General features: G+C 42.1%; 1 protein-coding gene across 1 annotated transcript in view; it reads right to left on the bottom strand.

Moving 5' to 3' along the window:
* FHDC1 (FH2 domain containing 1) overlaps nucleotides 1–22,478 on the bottom strand; it is a 32,667-nt gene extending 10,189 nt beyond the window's left edge. The window contains exons 1-9 of the mRNA XM_081137555.1: nucleotides 21,905–22,478; nucleotides 13,956–14,017; nucleotides 13,181–13,283; nucleotides 7,694–7,779; nucleotides 7,507–7,607; nucleotides 5,151–5,221; nucleotides 4,944–5,051; nucleotides 2,894–2,964; nucleotides 49–166 (exon numbers count right to left, since the gene is read on the bottom strand). Coding sequence (XP_080993681.1) covers nucleotides 49–166; nucleotides 2,894–2,964; nucleotides 4,944–5,051; nucleotides 5,151–5,221; nucleotides 7,507–7,607; nucleotides 7,694–7,779; nucleotides 13,181–13,283; nucleotides 13,956–14,017; nucleotides 21,905–22,390 — 1,206 coding nt within the window. The 5' untranslated portion in view covers nucleotides 22,391–22,478. The remainder of the gene's footprint in view (nucleotides 1–48; nucleotides 167–2,893; nucleotides 2,965–4,943; nucleotides 5,052–5,150; nucleotides 5,222–7,506; nucleotides 7,608–7,693; nucleotides 7,780–13,180; nucleotides 13,284–13,955; nucleotides 14,018–21,904) is intronic.
* Nucleotides 22,479–23,695: the final 1,217 nt, after the last annotated feature.

Here is a 23,695-nt window from a genome sequence, read left to right as displayed (position 1 = left end):
GCCGCAGGAAGATGAAATTAGAGGGACTGACTCAAATCACCCACAGACCTGAAGGAAATCTTCCATCTGCTGACAAAGTTCATCATCCCGCCGGATGTTTTCCTTCAGCGATCTCGTCCTGACGAAGAGCGAGTGCAGCTCTGCCTCGGTGTTATCCAGAGATAATCTAGAAGACGAAAGGGGACAGTGGGCAGCTGGCAACAGGGAAGCCACGTGTCAAGTGGGTACATCAAACAAGTCCAGCTGTCCGTCAAACTTAAAAACAGGAGGGGAGATACACCTGAAGCTATTACAAAATAATAGGGAATGTAAAAAAAAAAATCAAAACACAAACTATCAAATATCAGTTTGAATGCAGAAGTGGTTATAAAGGTCCAACTACATTCTATTAAGCTAAGACATTAAAGAAATTTGTAAAAAAAAACAAGGGGATGGAGCCATTGCGATTACACTGACCTATCCCCATATTTAGGGTTTCCTCCTCTGTTTTTTATTTATTTACTTATTTATTTTTTACTTTATTTTTATTGTTGACACTATTACAGATGTCCCCATTTCCCCCCACTTTTGCCCACCTCCACCCAGCCCGCACCCCGCCTCCCTCTGGCCCCCACCAGTGTTGTCTGTGTCTGTGGGTTATGCATAGATGTTCTTTGACTAATCCCTTCACCTTCTTTCATCCGGTCGCCTCCACCCCCTCTGCTCTGACAGCTGTCAGTCTGCCTATGTTGTTTTTTAAGAGGAGATTCCTTCCTAAATACACCCACTGGTTCAGAGAGCAGGCTGTGATGTATGTAACTGCGTTCTTGCTGGTAAGATAACCAAAACCATGGGACCTGCTGGAACACTTCTATGCAGTAAGCATTAAAAATTAAAAGCTAGCAGGACTCAGATACACTTTCCTCCGGCCACTAAACATAAATACAAAAGCTCTAAGTCAGGAAAAGCAAGGCAGTGTGCCTGACAACCTTGACGTCAAGGGGACTGCGGACACACTGCACAGACACGTCGCTCGCCGCGGACAGCCGGGGAAAGCGCTCCATTTCACAGAAAACTAACAATTCTGCAAAGGCTTTTGTTATTTATATCAAATCCAGATCAGCACAGCATAAATGCTGTTTTTGTCACCCAGCATAGTGAACAGATGAGCCCTAAGATCCAGGGGGAGATCTATTAGCAAATTCACGGCAGGATGCTTTCATGCCGCCGCTGTCAGTTCTAACTCCTCTCTGTGCAATAAAGTCTTCCGCCGTCCGTGGTCAGTGACACCCACCCATGATCTGTTTGTACTTCACCTTCCATTTCAAGTAAACAGGTCTTACTGATTGCGTTTTTCCCAAGACAATAGCTAGCTAAACTTCCCCATCTAACTCTGACCAAAAATTTCAGTTCAAAAATGTAATGAATGGTTGCCCTGACCAGGTGGCTCAATTGGTTAGAGCATCGTCCCATACACCAAAAGGTTGTAGGTTCGAATCCCGGTCAGGGCGCATACCTAGGTTGCCAGTTCGACCCCTGGTCAGCCTGTATGGGAGGCAACCGGTCGATGTTTCTGTCTCACATTGATGTTTCTCTCTCTATCCTTTCCTCTCCCCAAAAGCAATTAAAAAAAATATATATCTCCCCTTGGGTGAGGATTTAAAAAAAAATATAATGGTTCTTTCTCTCTTATTAACATTTCTATACTAGTCAGAGGAAAAAAATATTCCCACACAAATTTCTATTAGTGAATCAAAACCAAAACAGCTTATATCTTATAAGAAAGATGCTCCTTCTTTTGGGAGAATAATCCAGTGATCCGTAAACACGAACTATGAACTGGTCACACCTTTGGACTAATAATCTCACTTTGGGAAAGATGTAGTCTGCGGTTAGATGTTCGCAGTCATAACACTGAGACACTGGCCAATGACAGGGCTCGGCTTGAAAAGCTATGGTTCCTGTGCTTATGCATGTGGTTCGTGTTCTAACTGGATACAGTCCCTTGGATAATGAATATATGCAGTATAACCCCACGAACGAGGCTGATGAAGTGGTGTGCCGGAGCCAAAGCACAGGAGGTGACCGTGGGTACAGGTATCTCTTCCCAACTCCGCTTCAGTAACACCACAGTGGTAGCTTGAATCAGCCATGCTAGCAGTATTTACACCATGGAAATCGGCAATTGATACAAATCAGAACTATTTTTATGCCCCCAAAAGCTAGTGTTTTGTTTTGTTTTTTAAATTTACTGCTTTGATGCAGGGATGTGTATTGTAAATTTGAAAACACAGAACTCGAGATAGCACATAGACACAGATCAGAGCTACATTAAAGTGTACGTCTATATTAGAATCAGAAGCAAATTAAAGTGTTGTAAATGGAGCTTTATGCTTGATAGAAACTTTCTCTGTAAAGCTGAGTGACTAATTTAAAACAAAATCCTTTCACAGCCCTTGGTATGGTTCCAACTTCTAATGTAATAGAAAATAAATGTACCATGTTAGATTCTACCAGGAAACAGTGATGTATGGCCCTGCAAGTTTGACTGATAATGTACCAGCTCCCAAGGTAGTAGGCTGTGTTTTCTGAGCTCTATCTTTTGGGTGTGGAGGGATTTGAAGTTCTTAATCTGTGTTTTTTTTACACTGATGATATTCATTAGAATAGATGGCAATAGATCTTTTTTAGATTAAAAGTAAGGATTAATTTTTCAAAACCCCCAAATTCCAAAGGTGTACACCCACGTTGCTGTAAGCAAATGAAAGGAAGGTCTGAAAGTTCAATAAGACAAAACTTTTTGAAGTTCACACCTGAATCCAGAAGTTATAAACTAGTCATCAGTTTTCATAAGAAGGTAGTTAAAAAACAACCCTTAAATCTTCACAATTCACTTTCAGTCTTCCTTGCTTACCTAGCAGCCTCCTGAACATGATGTAATTTTTCAGAAAAGTTTAGAAGAACGGCATCGTTCTTTTGGGCTTCCTGAAACAAAACCAGAATTTTCTCTCACTATATAGATAGAACTGGAAGGAAATCATTTTCTCGAGGCTTAAAGGAACCTTAAAACCACTGTTCCCATTTTCACCCTTGATATGTTCAAAGCTATTCATGGAGACAAGAACTCCGATGTTCTTAGTAAGATCTACCAGAATGCCAAGGCTGTCAAGAAATATTTTAACTTCCCAGAGCAACTAATGTTGACATGAAATACAATTAATGTGCTGGAAAACTCAGTGGAAGTAGGTGGTGGCTTAGCAGGGCCCATTGTTTCTCAGAGAATCCAATTTATCCTGTTTAAATACCACCCATGCCAATGAGTGAGCCTTTAAATGACCGAGATACCTCAGCTGTTAAACCAGTTTGCAACCTGAGTTTAATCAGAAGGTGTACAAGCCATGGAGATGCTGGAGTCTTCACCTGTTCACAGGTTACGAGGGAGGCAGGTATAAAGGGACCAAGTACCAATTCTGGAAACTTCCCCACATGGGCAGGGACCAAGGTACACAGAGCACACCTGGCTACATGGATCTAAAAGGGCTGCAGGAACACTCCCTCCCTGCAGGGCATGTGGGAGGGGGAACATATTTTCTGGTTTTAATGTCCTGAAAATTAACTTCCAAATTAGTCCTAAGGTCAATATGGCCTCCATCTTCTGAAGACTATAGAAATAATCGAATGTATTATTGATGGAGAGCTTACTATATGCTAAATATTAAGCTAAGCGCTTTATGAAATGATCACTGTTAGCCCTCTCAGTCACCTGGCTTTGAGGTATCACTATCCCCATCACTGGATGAAGAGATTCAGGGTCTTAGGTTTAATAACTTGTCTGAGGGATTACAGCTCAAAAATGACAAATCAAAATCTCTCAGCTCTGCCCCACTCTGAAGCTCACACTTGAAACAAGCACGTGACAGAGCTTCCTACCCAGGCTAAAGCTACGTCTTTGTATTTGCTGTCAAAACAACAAGGCGATCCAATGAAGGAAAAACAAACCAGAACAATTCGTTACTTGAGATAATTTAACAACAAAGAGATAATTGTCCTTGGCTGATTTTTCACTTTGTAACTAGTTCCTTTGGCATCACACAGACCCAGCCAAAACTGGAAGTGACGGCTCAGGTGGTTGGAGCATCCTCCCAGGCACCGCGGGTTCGATTCCCTGTCAGGGCACATACCTAGGTTTTGGGGTTGATCCCCCAGTCAGGGCACGTTCCATAGGCAATTGACCGATGTTTCTCTCTCACATCTATGCTTTTTTCTCTCTCTCCCTTCCTCTAAAATCAATTTAAAAAAAAAAAAAATGGAAGTGACGGACAGGGTTCAGAGTCCAATCCCTGGGCTCACGGCAAGGCACTCTAAGCCACACTTCACAAAGGGAAAAAGTGGAAGTGATCTTTTTAATTGCTCTGACTCTCTCACTCTTTATGCATCACCGGTCAAAAATCTAGGCAATTCAACACCCAGGCTTCTATACTCTATCCCTATGGCCATTACTCTGATTCTCAACTCTCATCAAACAATGAATTAACGCCAACTGCCACCAAGAGGTAACCCTATTTCTAGTTCTCTGTCCACTCCAAGCCATCCTCCACATTGCCTTATTTTCCTAAAAACAAAAACAAAAAACTGAGTCATGCCATACAGCACACACTCTTCAGTTGGCTTCCCACTGATAAAGCAAGAAATCCAAATTCCTCAGCTTTAGGATCTGAATCCATCATAATCTGTCTTTGTCAACCCTTTGCCTTATTCCCCCCGACCCCTCCACCCCCCTCCTCCAGTCCTCTAACCCAAGGTGCAGTTCAGCTCACTAATTTGCAGATAGTGCTTCTGCATAGAGAACCTTCTTGGAACCACCGCGCCCTTTCCTGATTCTGATGCCACTTCACACCTGGGAAAAACTTCATGGCCTGCATGGGATTCACACACATTCTCTCTCCATATTAACACTCCCATACCTGTGCAACAAAGTGCAGAAGGTTCATCCCAGGTTTGTTTGCTTTTGTGTCTGCCAATTTGAGCAGGGAAGACAGTTTAAATCCTACTGCATTGCCGGCATACCCTCCCTAAGGAAGACAAATCAAAAGAAAAAAACACAGTTATATTTTTAGACAGACCAATAAAGTTGGAAACACAACATTTTAATTTTTTTTAATTTTACTTACCGCATTCATGATATTTCCTGCCTGTAGCACCAAGTGTAATATTGAATGTAGCTCCTCACACGACATCAGCTCTGTCAAAAAGAGCACACTACAGTGCCTTAGAGAAGCCTCCAGCTTAAATGCAGAAAAGACAGCCACCAGCTACCACAGTCAAGGTCAAGGGTGTCTGAAGCAAGCTCTGACCTTGAACCGCAAAGACTGAGAAAATCAAATAAAGCAGCACAGCTTATGGTATATTTAATTCAGCATTTGCTATTGGAAAACCATGTCCTAGTGTTGAACTGGGAATCAAATATGTGTAACACTTGAACATCATAAAAGCCCTGGCCGGCCTGCTCAGTGGTTAGAACATTGGCCTGCGCACCAAAGGGTCTTGGGTTCAATTCCCAGTCTAGGGCACGTTCACCTCAGTTGCAGTTCGATCCCCAGCCGGGGTGGGGGCACCTGTGGGAGACAACCAGTTGATGTGTTTCTCTCCTCAATGTTACTCTCTCTCTTTCTCTCTCTGTCCTCCCCCACCACTCTCAACCCCTCAACCCCTTCCACTCTTTCTAAAAAAAAACAAAAAACCCTTGAGTAAGGATTAACAAAAAAAGAAAAACCATCGAAAAATACTTCAATTAGAAAATTTTTCAAGTGGAAAATGCGAAAGCCTTACAAAAAGCAGTACACTGTGTTGTAGGAATAAATTTTCTCTCAGCAGTTATTTTTTTCCTTTATATCCACTAGCCTTTGAGACTATATTTATGGAACGGAAAACTAATAGTGAGCAACGTTTTGCTTAGTCGATGAGCTAAAAAGTAAACAGGCTGGCATGACATGTAAATAAGTTGCAAAGCATCAACCTGCAGGGGCTGGGCCCCCAGAGAATCTTCCTATTTTATTCAAAACTATACATTTCATTTGGATTGGCTTAAAGATTTAAAAAGAAACTTTTCATTGTAACATAGTGGTAAACTAGTTCTTTAACCACAGAATCTTTTATACACTCACCTACATAAATAAATACTATTAAAAATTGTTAATGTATTTGGACGGCTAAACAAGTTTGATGATTTAAATGGCAGGATATATAGATAATAGAATGTTACCTATGATATTTTTAAGTTAATATTCTCCATTAAGTCTGGTGTTACTTTCAAAAAATTACATTTGGATTACCGCCTACACTGCTATCTATGGAGGCCAGCTTTTGAAGGGGAGCTAGATAAGAAATGTTTGCGCCGTGCCCACAAATTTGCCCTGCTCAATATGAAAACATACTCTCCCATCTCTATTTGAACAGGAGGAACAGCCTTCCTAAAGTTGCTGCAATAGCCATGGTATAGCAAGAAAATTTAAAAGGCCTCTAGATTGAAAGAAGAAAAATTCTTCATTCTTAGTCTCCTCTCTAAAATGAAGAAATTATGATGGGCTGAAGGGAAAAACTTTATCTCAACACAGGCTGGAGCAACTAACCAGGAAAAACAAATAGAAACAAATAGTTCTGCACAATAACTAGAAATTCAGAAAATGAGCGAGAGGGAATCAGGGTGGCGCTGATGTGGCTGGACAATGTGAGGGTCAGGGAAGACCAGAGTGTGCCCCAGAGGTGGGAAGGAGGCAGACACAGACGGGCCGGGCCTTCGCTCCCACCGCCACCCACGGCAGAAAGCCAAGCTCCGCCCCTATGGAGTGACATCGGAGCAACTCTGAGGAGTCTATCCAAGCTGGGTAAGCAAAAATTTAGCAAGTTGTTCAAAGCAATGGAAATGGCCAGCTCACCCCTCTCAAAAGTAGTTAGCCCACCCGCTGTTAGAATTGGGAGGGGAGGCCGTCGGGGCAGAGACACCAGGAACCCTGGCAAAAGAGCCACACCGGCTATGTCCAGGAGGAGTCAGGAGGAAAGGTGGTCTGCTTCTGGAAAGCACGGTCCTAGACACCAACAGAGTCCAGGGCATGGGAGGAGAGATGCAGATGGTCCATAGCTTGTGCACCTTCTGATTAATCTCAGTTTGCGAACTGGTTTAACAACTGAAGGTATCTCAGTCATTTAAAGGCACGTACACACAGAAAGCTAACCTGTGAGAGGGACAGGGGTGAGCTTCAAGCAACAAGGTTCACTCTGAAGCTTGAGGTGAAAGAAACCTTCTTGTATGATATGCCAATTAATCAACGGATTAGTCAATTAATTTAACTAATTAGGGGAATAAATGTAGATGAACCTTCAATGCTATCCCCGGTAACAACTCTTCCCTTTTTTGGGTATATTAGAAATGGGACTTTGCATTTCTAATTTTAATTGAATTGTTTCTTAAAATAAACTGTTACTAAATTAGTAAGAACCAATCACGTGAAGCATCATGCATTCACTTACCTTTTATAGCGGTTCTTAGAATTGTTATATCCGTGTACAGAGACGAACAGGAAGGTAGAAACTCCTTCTTTAGCACCATGGCTTCAATCCGAAGCGAATAGCTGGAAAGTAAAAAGTCAGACTGTGGAATCTGAGGTCACTCATTTAAAACCTTCCTCTATAAAGAACAATGATCAGTGATCCTTACTTTGGCACCTGAATTAAGCAGTGCAGAAAGGAGTCTGCCAGCGACAGCTTGGACACATCGCCACTAAATGTTATTAATTTCTTTATCTAAAAGACAAATGGGAAAAGGGGGTAGAGAAAAACATAACTTATGATTAAAATGGAACATGATTTTTACATTGCATCCTAGAATCCCTGTAAGCAAATAGGATGTCAGTGCTAACTTCAAAATAGCAAAAGTGAAGACCTAAGAAAAGACAGAAAAGGAAATCATCACATCGACTACTCTGCTTTTTAAAAGCAGAAACACCAAACAGACAAAACAAATTAGAAAGAGAAGGGCCGGGTGACTTCTGTGGGTGTAGGCAGTCCCGTTCAAGCCAGAGAGCTGGAATCCTCACGGAGGTTTCTAAAGGGCGACTGAAAAAGGGTCGTTCTAAGGGTGAAAATCTTCTGTAAGTTATAACCTGGAAGGGACATCATTGCTTAGGAGAAGAAAGAAGAGACTGGGTAGTCATTATAATATAGTCCTTAAGTCATAAGTGACAAAATCTTAATATTTTTTAGTATTTTGGATATCAAATACTTAGACTGGGTAAGGTCTAAGTCAGATCTTTCTGTGGTCAAGTCTCCTTCACATATATTAGCTTTATAGGAAGGGACTATTGTATGATGCGGTGAGTGTACTCTGCCTCTCCAGCGGAAAGATAAACAGGGAAATGACTCAACAGAAAGATCAATGTCAAAACATCTCCCTATGAAAGAGATCAGGTAATAAAAGAGTATGCACAATGGGACCCCTTTTCTATATATATATTTTTAAAAAGCGTTGACTACCCACCATCCTCCATGCACCAACTACATACACAGGAGAAAGACTACAGGCCCCACCTACACCAGGTGACAGGATCCCAGGGATTATATTTTCTTCTGCTGCTTATTTTTATTTTCTAAAATGTCTACACTGAACATGTATTTTCTTGTAAAAAAATTAAACTAAAAGTTATTAAACACACACATATCCCTTCAAATATAGGAAAGACTAAGAGCTCTGACATAGGAATGTAGCCAAAGAGCTAAGCGGGTGGGGATGGAGGCGGAGAGAAAGTTCTCTGCTATACCAGAGAGCAAGTCATGCCTTCCCCACAGAAAACTGGACCAACCCAATGGCTGAAACACTTCCCTGTCCACTAAGTCTTCCAACGAAAACACTTTACGGCAGGTAGAGCCTTGGGACCTAGACAGCCTAGCCTTGCAGCTAATCAAAACGGAGGAGCACTTATCACCTTTTATTATTCTTCAAAAGCTTTCTCTTCCACCCCCTGGGTTATGTTGGCTGCCCATAAAAATAACATGATTTTTAAGCCTCTTGAAAAATAGAGAATGGCATTCAAAAACACAGAGGGGAGAGTATTTGCAAAGATCCACAAACTGAAATACCTACACCAATTCCCTGCAGATATGAAATGTAACAGTGCAGATGTACAGCCTAGTATTGGGTTTGGTCCTTCAGACAACTTTTTCTTCCAATGGACAGAAAATCACCATTTATAGAATTGCATTATTTCCCCTACCTTTAGGGTCCTAATGTGATTTTTAGCATTTTTAGCTTCACTAAATTAAAGGGCAGATGGAACCTCTGGTGTAGCTAAGCCCCAAATCAGAGCCTTGTTTCTGAGCTGAGAAAGCTATGGGATGAATTCTGATCCCTTCTGAACTGGTCTCACAATTCACTATATTTGGGCAGGGGCAGAGTGAGGTTGTACCTTTTCTAAGGCCTTATATGTAGTGTGTGCAAAACTGCTGAAAATAACAGCAGTTTTCTGTCTAAAGCATAAGAACAGGTCATGCTAAGTAATCTTGGTAGATATTTCTATTAGACATGAGCTAAACTGTAACTGAACAAAGATTAATCTCTTTCCCTTATGTAAAGAGCTAAAAATGTTTAGATTTCAAGAGAATGGTGATGAAAAGATAGTATTTGATTTAAATACTGTGTATACAGTTCTTAATTCCATTTCAAAATGGGATTTATGTTCATTAAGAGGGATTACTGTACCTTCACAGCGGTAGAAAGGTGAAAAAGAGAGGTGAACCAACCCTATAATTATTATGCATTCTCATCATCATCAAAAAGCATTTATCAAACATTGTTAGGCATGATGTTGCTAGCTGAGCCAAGTGACTCTCATTATGACCTGGTTGTGCCTGGTTCTGTCCTAATAGCAAAGTGCATGCTTAAGACTCACACATTCCCCAGGCAGGCCTCCTTCATCCCATCTAATTCCACTCACATGGCCTTAAAACAGCAGGATTTCCCACCCACAGTCCAACAGAAGATTCTGGGGCTCCCCCACTGTCATTCCCCTCCCAGGGGCAGAGTAAACAAAAAAGGTAGGAATGAGGTGATAAAGTGTCAGAGGAGGCCCCCAGAGAGAACCGAACACTTCTATCACCTTCCAGCCCTGCATGCTTGACCCTGAGATGATGACAGGGTACCAGCCCCATCAGAGGGAAGGGCTTGCCAGCTGGGCGGGGGTCTCCTGCACCGCCCACTTGGCTCCTACCCCAGCCTCCCCTCAAGGCACAGGAATACGTGGCTGGACCCAGAGCATAGTCCGTTTCTTCCCTTGCTGGGTCTACCTTCTTCCTCTGCCGGTTTTAACCACACAAGTTAAACACACATACCAGACAAAAGATTTGTGGTGAAGGGCAGAGGAATCCTGAACACAAATTAACCTTGGGTTGGCTTGTCAGCTGAGAATGCAGAGGAGAAAAGGGCTCTTTCCGTTCATATTTTTCCGCCAGCTGATAAGATCACAGTATTATTCGAGTGACACTCACACTGGTACTGTGATAGCGGAGGTGATGAAAAGCCTGGGAGGTTCTCTGAGAACCTTCTGAGATTTTGAGAACCTCTGCCCTTCCTTCCTTCCTCCAAGCACAGCAGAAGGAAGTGCTCTGGGGTCAGACCAACCAGGGTTCAAGTCCACCTTCCTCCAGGGCCTGTCCATCATGCGACACTCCACACGTTCTACTTAACTCAGGTGAGCCTCAGTTTCTCACTTGTAAAATGAGGACTCTCTTACGTCACTGAGGATTAAGTCAAAATGGTACACAAAATAATCAGAGCAATGATTTACTGACTGTCTGTGTGCTGGACACTTGGCCAAGCACTTGAAATATAGGATCTCACTTGGTTGAATTCTGCCCTGTCCAGTGCCTGGAACATGGGGGACCACTCAACAAACGTTTAGACCCTTCTTGTGCTAAAAATGAGCACAGAACGTTATCCCACAGGCTCAGCAACATCCGGTTATTCGTACACTTATGCATTTATTAGCATATTTCTGCCACATTCCTAACCCTCTCTCACTTGGCCCTATCTCCTCCTTGGCCTCATCTCCACCCTCCACCCTCCATCAAAGACTCTAGGGTTGGCCCTAGGTCTGGGTGGTGCCAGAGGCCACACAGCACTCACGAAAGAGCCAATCTGTCCTTGCAGTGGGCATGGGCCACGAGGTGGCTTTGGCTTTCACAGGGCCTCCCTCTACCAGCACAGATCCCCCGGAGTGCGTTAGGGAGGGGCGCCAAGTGGCCCTGAGGGCTGTCAGGGTGTTCCTGCTGAGGGAAGCTCCCAGTTGAGTTTGGAGGGTGTGGTGAGCTGAAGCCCAGAGTCTGTAATGTAAACAAGGAGGCCCGTGACCAAGCGTGTCAGATATTCAGGCTGAGAATGACCCTGCAGCAGCGGGTGATGGGGAAACCAGGGCCCGGCTCAGGGCAGGGAGAGCGGGATCCCCCGCTTGCCAGGGGTGAGCGCGCCTGGGACTCAGGGAAGCCTTGGGTGGGTTTTACTCATCCTGCCCTTAACTTCCTTCCCTTTGAATCATCCCACACACAACTCAAAAATATGAGCGGTTTGACAGCTACGTTGCTTCTTTGAAAAATCCCTGAGTCTTCCACAGCCTTTGCATTCCCGAAAAAAATCTTTGAATTTTAAATTAGAAATGAAGGTATTAAGAAAACCGTATTTAATCTCCCACCTCTTCACAGCATGTAGCCGGCAGCCTCCCTCAGGCTTGACTTCTGTTTAATGAGAAATCTAGAGCTTTTCACAGCACGTTCACCTGAGCCATCAAATTTGACCCTCACTTATAAAAACGGTAAGGTTGCTTAGGAGTGGGTGCCAGGCAGTCCGGAGGAGGGGTCATGCAAAAAGCCCAAGCAGAAATAAGATTTTGAGAAAAACTGCATCTTTTTTAAAATCCAAATTAATCCAGTCATACTTACCCTAATTTAAAAATTTGGGAACTTCCATTCTTTACATAAAAGAAAAATTAAAGAGTGTTCAGTAAATAAGATCTGGGTAAATGATGATTTAATGTTCCTTTTCCTCAATACTTTAAGACCCTTTTATTAACATTAATAAATGCTATTAATTAATCTTGGCTAAGATAAGTTACATTTAATTTGCAAACAGAAAACCCACGGTAGAGACAGGCTGAGACTATCAGATGTACCTAGAATATCTAGTTATGCACTACGACCCTCGAGTTTATCACTGTGAGTTTATCACTGATGTAAAAAGTATAAATACATTTCTCTTATTGTTATTAATAGTACTAAAGTCAAGTTCCACCAATCCTGTGTGGGAAGAGAAGTGGGATGGGAAAAGGAGGAACTAGCAGTATGTGTACAAGGGTAACATACTTTTTACTTTATAAGACTAAATTCAAATGCTTATAAGCACAGATATTCATGTAATTTCTTACAAAATTTTTCCAAAGGTCACTTCTTCAGAAATAAAGGGCAATATTACAATTTTGGAAGGTTTTACAAAATTATTTTTCTGTTTTTTTCTATCAAGCTCCTAACCATTCAAAAATTCAGTTAATTCAGTCCAAAAAAAAAAAAAAAATCAGTAACTTTGTATTGTGGTACTACATTGCCATCATAGCAATCTCCACCTTTTAGTCAGTTATACAGACAACATTCATTAACAATTTACCCACGGCCCCAAATTTTAGAGCATCTTTATCCAAGAGCGGTGTTCTCTGTCTTTATTGTTTTTAAGTATACATATTATAAAACAATCCAGGTTCATCCTGGGCAAAGATCACCGCCAGATGATGGAAAATGGAATAAAATGTATTAAGCTTCCATGTGCCAAGTACCATGTTAGATGCACAACTACAGTTTAAGTATCTTGACTATCCAATGAGGTAAGCATCATATCCTCACTTTACAGGTGAGAAAACTAAAGTTCACAGGAGTTAAGAAACTTGCCCAAGTTTCTCAATAAAGGGTAGAGCTCTAACTTAAACCCTAACTAGATACTCTAACTCCAGAACCCATACTCTCTCTACTGGGTCGCTTTCTTAATTTTATGTGAGAAAACTCTGGCTCTGGGTAGGAGAGTTCCCTTCTTAGGTGACTTTTGACATTCCTACAAACATTAAGCTTTTATCATCACTCCGAACATCTAAAACTCACACACCAAATTCCTTACCTCCTCTGACTCTGGCAAAAGTTTAAGAAATTCTCGTAATGTCTCTGATCCATAATGCTCACTCTTTCCTTGATGAATATCTTCTACAATGGACTGAGGAGACCTTGAAAAGACAATCAGATTCCATTTCAATTTTGCTGGAGTGCCAAAGAAACACAAGCCAGTGGAAATTAAAACAAATCACCTCCACCCTCCTTTCCACCCCACCTTCTTCCCAGTCTAACAGGCAGGTTTGTGTGAGTGATCGCCACAGACCCACTGCCAGGAAAAGTGGGGATCCTGAACCACCACTCAGAGGCCCCTTCACCCAGAAAACCACCCCTGGGCATTCCAGAGAGTTCAAAGTGGCAATGACCACTAGGGTCTTCTTTGGGAGGAAAAATCCCATCCCCTTGGGTCTCATGAAACTCCTGTAGAGACCTCTCCTTTCCACCCTAGAACACGTGAACTTCACCACTACTTGACTCACCAGTCCAACCTCCACCCAAGGGGCAACACTGTGGATGAATTTATAAATTCCCTGACATGATAGGCTTGACTAGACACCCTGGGGCAATTCTCCCTGTGTTTCAAGCCACCGGCCTGGGTTTTCATGAAGAAAAACAGCAGAAAGTGGCACTTGCGGACTCATCAAAGCCATGTGTATAAGAAGGATTTGAAGGCGTGAGGAATGACTTTCACTTGTATTAGAATCTGCATTTCAGCTCACACCCATGGACTCTGAGGCTGACAGCATGGGTATGACTAAAGTTTCAATCATGTGCAAAAATCTTACTTCTTAAATTGCTTAAGAAATATTCCAATGTTCATGCTCCGTTTTGAATCCAAGACAGTAATCTGGAAAAAAGAAAAGGGACACATAAGATTATTCAAGAACAAATAAGAAGAGTTAGAGGAAACAAAAAAATTAAAACATATCAAAATATAATTCCAATTTATAGGAGAATAATTGCCAATATGTAAATCTGGTGATTAACTGATATGCCTAATAGAGTTTTACAAATAGTAAAATACTGTCATCTCCCCAAACTTTCTGCAATGATATATTCTGCAATGATAACTGTAATAAATATGCATTATCTATTTTATTATATAATTTTATTAAATTATATATTTAATTTTTTAAATATAGCAGTTTCCTCTTAATATAGTCCACATTTAAAAGCTTTAATTTGGAAAAAATGTCTTAGCATAGAAGACTCAAGAGCTTTGAACTGAGAAAGTAAAAAATAACTCTGAAGTGATTTCAGAGTGAGTCTCAACCCTGATTCAGGGATGTAAAAGAAATATAACAAAATTCTTAATTTGTTCTAAAAGAAAAATTCCTTTTCACTGAAAAGGAATATATAGGGTGTGTCAAGAAAACGTATACACACACTTTGAATAATTTTAAAGGCAGTGTTTATTAAAATACATTTCACTTTCAGAATTGAGGTATCAGCTGTTAGTGTATATACATTTTTTTTGGGACACCCTGTGTATGTCCAACAGCCCTTTTAGGAGGAGGTAAGAAAGTGCCCTACATTTTATTACTCAGAATTTAAAAAGGGAAACTTGTGCTGTATTTCACCAAATCAAAAACATTAATTTTTTTTTGCATTTTAACATCTCTGGAATCAGGATGTGTCTTACAATATATGGCATCTTGGATGTAATAGAATATGGTGGCTATTCCAGGATACCATCAAAACCCAGATTTTGGCTGCAATAGGTTTTAGCTGTTCAAAATTAATAATTTGGAAGAGTTCTATCAGACTAGAAATTAGAACTTTTTTTTGGCCAGGGGATGAAATACCAAAGCCATGTCTTTCTCTGGAAGTAAATATGCAGGATGTGGGAGGAAAGATAGCCTTAAAACTGCTGAACTTTTTTCCATTTGTTTTTTGGTAAAGGGAGACTGACTAAAATAGGAATGTTGTTATAATGCTTTTCCTTTCCAAATGTATGTGATTCATTGCGAACAAAAGAGAATCAGGTTTCAGATTAAATTCCTGATCTCTGGGCCTGCTTCTAAGTTTATAGGAAACAGCAAGACTAGCAGGACTGTTAACCAAAGTTAATGGCACTTCCTGGCTATAAGGTTAAATTTTTACAAGAGTATGGTTGCCTTCGTTTGAAGACTACTCTTAAACAATCACATTATTTACTATCCTAGGGGTTTATTTCATGTTAACACAATCACCTGCCAACCATAAAATAAACTCCCAAGTTAAAAGGGCCGGCTTCTCATTGGAATCCTACCCTGGGGTTGCAGTCCAAGTTCAGGGTGAAGGGAGGGAAGGGAAGGGAGAAAAGAAAGAGTGGGGGGAAACCTGTCAAAGTTATCACCCCTTAAAGAGGAAAGTTCATACCAAAAGGAGGAATCTAAAGTTATTACAGCAGATAACCATGTGTTTATTATAATTCATAAATTAACAAGAACGAACATGTATATTGATATAGCTATATACAGAAAACTTTCTCTGCACTCACTTCTCAGAGTGGGGAAATACCTTCTTTTATATTTCTCTCATTAAATTACCACCTCCTGCTATATTTAACCCCTGATGGTGGCACCCTTCTGAGTCCCCAATGCCCCAAACTCCACCCACATCATCCCCATCCTTCAGCCCTCTGGGACTCTGGACGCTTGGCAGAGATCCACAGCTCCTGTTGCTGGAAAAGTGATGGAGACATTGTTCTCATTACTACTATTTGCCATTTAAGGAAACTGAGCCTCAGAAATGTCGTTTTAATAACTTCTCCAAAGCAATACTAGAACTGAAATGCTAGCCTGGGTGTATCTGGTTCCTTTTCACTCTAGTTCTGGTGAGTTTTAGTATCACTGAGATACAGGAATAAAGAGAAGATGCCAATGTTCCCCCACCAGTCAGGTATTAGCACTGGGATATTTCATCAGAAACGGGGGCAGATCTGAAGAAAGCCATCCACGGGACTGACCAAGTCCCCTGGTGACCCCAGAGTTGTATGTCGCCAAGAGAATTCAGCAATATTCTTAAGGAAAAACCTGGGCTGGCCACGACTGAGCACCTGCCAGGGGAAACAGCCCAGCACCTCTTCAAAAACACAGGAAAACCAGACAACTGATAACATTCCGGGGACCGCCCCTCTGGGCGTCCTCAGATTTGCCTAGAGTGTGAGCAGTCTCTCTTACAGGTTATCTCACTCGATCCTTCCAAAGCAGTGTTATAAAAGTGTTTGTTAAAGTCCTTCAATGAGGGTTATCACTACACATGTAAATTAGCTTATCTTACTTCCCAAATGCTCGCCAGCTCAAAAAGCTGGGCAATTCAGAAATGAATGCTGGGGTTTGGAATCATTCAGAGCCGTGAACTCTACATGTGGGCCGCTGTCGGGCTCCACAGGCTAAGACAAACTGCCCCAAGAAGAGGGAAGAATCGACTGCTCCCTCTCTCCCCACCAGTTCCAATCACTCTATCTGCTTTTCTGGACACAGCAGCACATGGAGGCAGGACTCTGCTAAAGTCAACAGCAGGTACAGCCAGTGGGCGTCCAGGAGTTACATCATCCCTGGCCAACAGGAGGTGACGTGTTCAACTCATCCCATCCGGAGGATGTCCCACCTGGATGTGAGGGGGACTTGCTCTAGTAGCAGTCTCCCCAAAGTTGGCCAGGGTAGCTGGGGTTGTTTTAACACCCTCGGAGGCACTGAGACCAGGGTAAGTACTGTGTACTCAACAAATGATGTGCATGGCTACCCCACTCCTCTTGTTGACACCTCTGAGCAAGCTCTCCTAGTTTCCTCTACTACAATGCATGTACTTTCACCTCATGTCATCCCACTACAAAATCTGCCTCCAATACTCTCTAAAACGGGTGGGGAATGTCCGGCTCCCAGGCCAAAATCATTTGGTCTGGCTCTGCCAAGGCAACCACAGGTGGGACTCAAAATTCAATAAATCTAGGCGCTTTTTTCACAGTTCATTTTTAAGTTGATGTTTCTGTATGGCCCACTAATGATGTTATAAATATCCAAATGGCCCATGGCAGAAAAAAGGTTCCCCATCGCTGCAGTCTAAAGGAAGAAGAAATGTTTGTTAGCTGTAACGAAGTACACATAACAATGTTTAGCATCTTAACCATTTTTGAGTGTACAGCCCAGTGGCATGAAGTACATTCACACTGTTGTGGAACCATCATCACCATCTGTCCATCCACAGATCTCTTCAACTTGCAAAACTGAACTCTGGACCCATTAAACCCTAACTCCCCACTCCCCTCCGCCACCCTTAGCAACCCCCCTTCCACTTTCTATCCCAAGGAATTTGACTACTCTGGGTACCCCATGTAAATGGAATCATATACTATCTGTCCCTTTGAGACTGGCTTATTTCACTTAGTGTAATGTCTTCAGGTGGAAGAAGGAAATTTTAAATCACTTTTGGTTATTTCAATCCTATGTCAAATTCTGAAAAGCAAAATTGAAAAAAAAAAATCTTTCTGAATCCTCCAATATGGATTTAGCTTTTGGGTTTTAATGGTTTTTCATTTTCCTTTTTATTTTTGGTTGGCTGTCAAGTGGGTAATGTTCCTCCCCAACTTTGCTGGGGGGGGGGGGAAATAAAAACCCAGTTGAAGCTTTGCTTTTTTTCCCCTTTCAAATATATTTCAAACACTACTACCTGGTTCTAGAGCTCTGGATTGAGAGTGTCCCAGAATTCTACCACATACTGGGATCATAACAAAAGTTGAGAAAGAATGGCTGATACCTGAGTTACAGGGTGGGAGAATAAAGCATTACGCTTCATAAACTTTGAGAAACCAACCTTCCTTCCATCCTTCTTTCCTCTCTCTCCATTCCTCTTTTTCTAAGAAGCGGTTTTAGTTAGGCTTCCCCCACCTAGCTAAGGAACACATCCATCATCTCACATATTTATCTTTTTCTCTTTTATTGGTGAGAAAATTTAAGTTCTACTCTCTTAGTAAATTTCAATTATACAATACGGTGTTATCAACTGCAGTCACCATGTTTTACATTAGACCCCCAGACCTTGTTCATCTTATTGTGGTTTCTTTGTGAATCCCAACTTTGATCTATCATATTGACTGACACCTTGTAAGACAGTCCCTTTGGTCCCTTGGTTCAGTTATGTCAGCTCAGTTACCTTAGCCATTTGGTTAAAAAATGGCTAAGACTGTCCCTTCCCTTAGGAGATTTCAGGTTCTAGAGAGAGACAAGTACAGACCCAACAACAAGTGTGGGACTCTGAGGGGGCTGAGGAGCACCTGCAGTAGCTGAACGAGGAACTTCTCAGGGGCGAGATCAGGGGATTTGAGGGGGGAAAAAGTGTTGTTTGAGCTGAATCTTCTTTTTATTATCACCAGTTGTATAAATCTGTTATTTCTAATTACTTTATTACAGCTTAATTATTATTGTAATATCTGTAGCCTCTTCAAGTTAATTTTTTAGGTAACAAAGATACAAGGATAGTAATACTTCATAACCGCTCCCCCTTATTAAATGTCCCAGTTTACTATCTGAAGTGTTCTTCCTAAATTCTGCAATTTCCAAACCCAGCACTTCTCTATCTTCTAGCAACTTCTCCCTTTGGAGCATAATGGAACTTATTTGTAATGCTTTATGAGCCCTTTAAAGTAGGAGCCAACCACATAACGGCAGGCTGTTTCTGCCCCATATTATTACATTTCCAGGGGACATAATCTGATCCTTGGCAGGTTTGAGCCTCCAGCATTATGGCCTGTGTGGTAAGAGCTGGATGCCATGTTTCCAGGCTTGGGATGGGTCTGTCTGCCCAACAGGCCTTGGAGGGCATTCTCCCGTCCACACAGACAGGCGGTGAGGACTACTACTCAGCCCTGGGCTTCACCTACTGCAGAGTGAACTGGGAGATTTATCACGGTCCTTGTCAGACTACCCCTGTGTGAGCCATAACTGCTTTAGAAGAAAATCTAATGAGGGAAGAAAAATGTACATCCTTATTCTTTATTGAAAATAAAAGTACATGTAATATTTCTAGCCATGTTGGAGATAGCATGGAAAATTGAAAATAATTCTGGATAATCCTGTTATGTGACAATATTATGTAATACGCATTTAAATCCATCCATCTACCTAGACTACTTGCCCTACCTGAGTACTGAAGAACTGAAGAGTTAGGCCATTTGCTCACATAGTGATGGTGACTGAATTTTTCTTTCTAGTGTGCTGTCTCTCAGATTAGGAACTACAAGTTAGTTAACAGTAAAGTTATTTGCAAACCCATGCTCACAACGGCACTATTCACAATAGCCAAAAGGTAGAAGCAACCAAGTGTCCCTCAGTGGGTAACTGGATAAACAAATGTGGTGAATGCATACAATGGAATATTGCTCAGCCTTAAAATTCTGACACCTACAGCATGGAGGAACCTTGAGGACAGCGGGCAAAGTGAAATGATCCAGTCACAAAAAGACATATACGGTGTGATCGCACTTATATAAAGTACCCACAGGAGTCAAATGAAGTACCCACAGAAAGTGGAAGGGTGGCTGCCAGGGGCTGGGAGTTTCAGTTTGCAAGATGAAACTTCTCTGGATGGATGGGGATGGTGGTTGTACAACAGTGTAGGATGTTCCAGTGCCACTGCACTGTACACTTAAAAATGGTTAAGATGTATATTTTATCACAATTAAAAAATAATTATTCACAGACAGACAATAGTATGGCGATTACCCGAGGGAAAGGGAGGTGGGGGGAGGTAGAAGAGGAGATAGGGGGATAAATGGTGATGGAAGGAGACTTGACTTGGCGTGGTGAACGCACAATACAATATACAGATGATGTATTATAGAACTGGACACCTGAAATCTATATAATTTTATTAACCAATGTCGCCCAATAAATTCAATAAAAATAAATAAAACATAAATAAATAAATAAATAAATAAATAAATAAATAAACAAATAAACAAAATAATTTCAGTTTCAGTTTTTTTAAGTTAAAGATGTACCTAGGATACGGGGGGGGGGAGGGAGGTGAGGAGATTCTTTCTCCCCCCTGAATTTTAGATCTGGCCTAGAAATGGACATTTCTGCTTCTGCCAAGTTGGGAAAAGATGCCGCAACTCCCTGCCACTTCCTTCCCTCTCTGAGAGGTCCTTCACCTCTCTTCAACTCACAAACATAAAGCACCAAGTACCTCATAGCCCCTTGAACTAGCATTTGGCGAAATAAATGTCCCCAATTTACAAGGGCCGACCGCCTCCCCAGAGGCACGGTGAGCCGAACCCCCTTCTGTTTGCTACAGGTGCTTTTCTGAGACATCACTTTTTCTCACATGGGCCCACCCACTCTTTCCTTCAAAATTCTTGCAATTCAGTAAGTAGAGCTCAGAAACTGGTGAGAAATGACCTATTGTACAATAAGAAACCTCTGCTGGCAGCTGGGGTGAAAGCTGGGGTACTTAGGAAATGACTTCTTGCTTCTTCCAATACTGAAAGGATCTGCTAAGCAGTAAAAGAACTTTGCATAAAGCAAAGAGCAGGGAAAGCCTGTGTTCAGCACTAAGGATGTTCCTGAAGATGTCCTCTCAAATTTATGTCACAGTTTACAGTGAATTCTAATCCCAGTATTCTCCACATTTCATAATAAATAGACTCTTGGCTATTTCAACAGGGCAACATGCCACCAGCTTCAAGGCCCCCAAGCGAATTTGTGGACAGAAGCTGACATGTTCCTGAGCCAGACAGAAAAGAGGTCAATATTGTCAGCTTGAGAATTCAATAATGCAGGGAGCTGCTACTTCATTCCAGAGCCCTGCCTACTCTTATCTCACCAGCTCCATCTCTGACCTATTTTCGCAGCTCCCTTACAACAGATTAAAAAATGATGCATTTCTGTTGCCTTTTTTTCTTTTTTGGTGGGCAACATTCTTTCTTTTTAATTCCTGGTTTCCTAATTATTTCTTCTAGCAAGTAGAGACTTTAAAGTTTTTACTCTCATGTTTCTACACAGAGAGTACATACAAATGCAATTTTGGACTCAGTTTCTATAATATATAGTGACCTGTACCTCGGAGGCCATGCTTTCAAGTTAATTTTTTATAACTCGTTAGCTTTATTTTTTTCTCAAAGTAACACCGAGTGTTAACTGGAAATATGCTTCCTAGAAAGTCTATCTGAAAATAGCTTTATGCTTTGGCTCTCAGGACATCTCTGTTTCACAATGGCTATAACTCAATTCAGAGATCAAAGGAGTAAAGGCCATTGCCCAACACTGTGCAAAGAAAAGTGGAGGAAAAACTAAGGATAAAATCCTAAGGATGTGTATTAGTTAATGATGCTATTTAACAAAAGGCATTTTGTCTTAGAAAGCTCCAGTTCATCACAGATGACCAAGTTCAGAAACTTAGTGGTGTGTTTTTTTTAATTTGTTTCACTGGAGACGAATAATCCTGGACTCCAGCAGAAGTGCTCCATCAGGGAAAACCACAGATGTGCAGAGACAGGGCAGAGCTGAGAGGCCAAAGACGATGGCCCCATAGAGCATGTTCTCTGCATGAGGTCATACTCCACCGAGATGCCTGGGAGGGCCCGGCATGCAAGCTCCCTCCACTTTGTTACTACTCAGCTCAAGTTCATCATCTAAGGCCCTTTCTATCATTCCCAGAGCACATTCCCTTGCATTATGTTATTTCTTAGTTTTTCTAGTAAGTTTTGAAATGTACGTACACCCCCAAACTCAAAACAACGTCCCATTCTTACCTCCTCCCTTGCTTCCTTGAAGGACGAATTTAAAGGCCCTCCTCTCCTGGAAAGGCAAGGCTTGGTGGCATCCTCCTGCTGCCCGAAGAGCTCCTCGATGGTCTTCGTATCAATTTGGTAGTGATGCTGCTGCTTGGCTGCCAGGGTCCAGATGTTGGTTTTGCCACGTACTTGCTCCTCTGGAATGGTTTTCCAAAAAAAGCTTCTCATCCGCTTTTTCTTACCAACGTGGCTGTAGCCGTTCAAGTGAGAAGCTGGGGGCAGTCCTGGAGGGGGAGGAGGGACCGGAGGCCCCCCAGGGAGTGGCTGTGGGGGGGGAGGGGGAGGAGAGGAAGGAAACCCTTCCTCTGAATAGGGGCATGGTGGAGGTGGAGGGGGCGGAGGAGGAGGAGGGGGTGGTGTTTGCTCAATCATGAATCCAGCTGCTGTGGCGATAGTCCCATTTTCTTTATCACCGACCAAGGAGACACAATTCATAACATGCATAGTATTGTTGCCTTCCAAGGAGATAATTTCTTGACCTTGGGGAAGCAGACACAAACCTCAGACTTGTGTCATACTTTTTCACCCACTAGTCTGCTGCCAGAGAAAAAGGTACTGGTGTTGTGTGTCATCTTCCAAACCTACGAAGATAAAACAACTTTAAAATCGGTCCAGGAAAACATTCCAATGTGAGCTATTCCCGTCAGAGGCTCGTGTCAGCCCTCCTAGAGAAACTGGATATGAAAGTCAATGAGGGGCAACACATCCCAGAGAGTATGAAAAGGGACTAATACTCTTCTAAATGTGAACCGAATTTTACTACCTGGAAATGTTGCCAAAACCGCAGCAACATATCCAACTTGGAAACCTTCCGTTAATCAATAAAACACATATTTGCTGAGAACCCACTATAGGTTTAGCAAGTATTCTCACTTTATGAATAAACTACTTGTTCATTACCTGGCTCAGTGTCTTTGGATGATGGATACCCAATCCTTAGGGGAATTACACAAATGACTGAAGTGTTAGGCATTAGTGACCCCGCCTTTCTCCAGTAGGAGTATGTCCCCTACCAATCAGCTGGCACCGTCCACCTTGCACATAACAGGTAAAGATTTGGAGATGATAAAGTAATGGCCAAACTCATCCCACCGGAGTCAGAGCCATCACGTCCCTGCTCCACTTGGTGACATGGCTTCCCCGAACACAGAAAAAGGAACACTAGACACGAAGACGAAAGGTTCCAGCTCTAAATCAAGCTTTACTATTTACCATTTCAGACCAGTCACTTCGCCTCACTGGACTTCAGTTTCTCATTTGTAAAATTAGGAGGTTGGGATACATTACATGACCTCTACCATCGCTTCCGATGCTATCACTTTGGATTCTAGTTAAGCCACTCTCTGGAAACCACCAGAAGCTCTCACCTGTCTCTTCTACTTCTTCCGTGACACTATTAGCAAAGAGAAACACACACGGAAATGCTGTCCATGTCACACCTGCCCCGTCGATCCCTTATCCAGTTACTGACTTATTTTAGTGGCTTATATTTTTACTGATCTTGAAATGTTTGTTTTTGCTGTTGGGTTGTTATGGACCTGATGTGAAAACAGGGGTCAAAACATCTGTGTTTCTTCAGATACAAGGACAGGCAAGTGGAGATGTGGAAGAAGGGAACCCGTGCAGGCTACGGAGCGAGCACCCGACACTGTGGGTACGTGAAAGGGAGCCCGTTTCCTCCAGGTCATAAAGGGCCAAATGGAAGGGCTTTTTTAGACTGGACTTCTGAGTGTAATTTTCCTTTTACAG

This window comes from Miniopterus schreibersii, assembly GCF_964146895.1.
Source record: "Miniopterus schreibersii genome assembly, chromosome: 4".
In the NCBI taxonomy this organism is placed as follows: Eukaryota; Metazoa; Chordata; class Mammalia; order Chiroptera; family Miniopteridae; genus Miniopterus; species Miniopterus schreibersii.
This window is presented reverse-complemented; position numbering and strand designations above follow the sequence as displayed.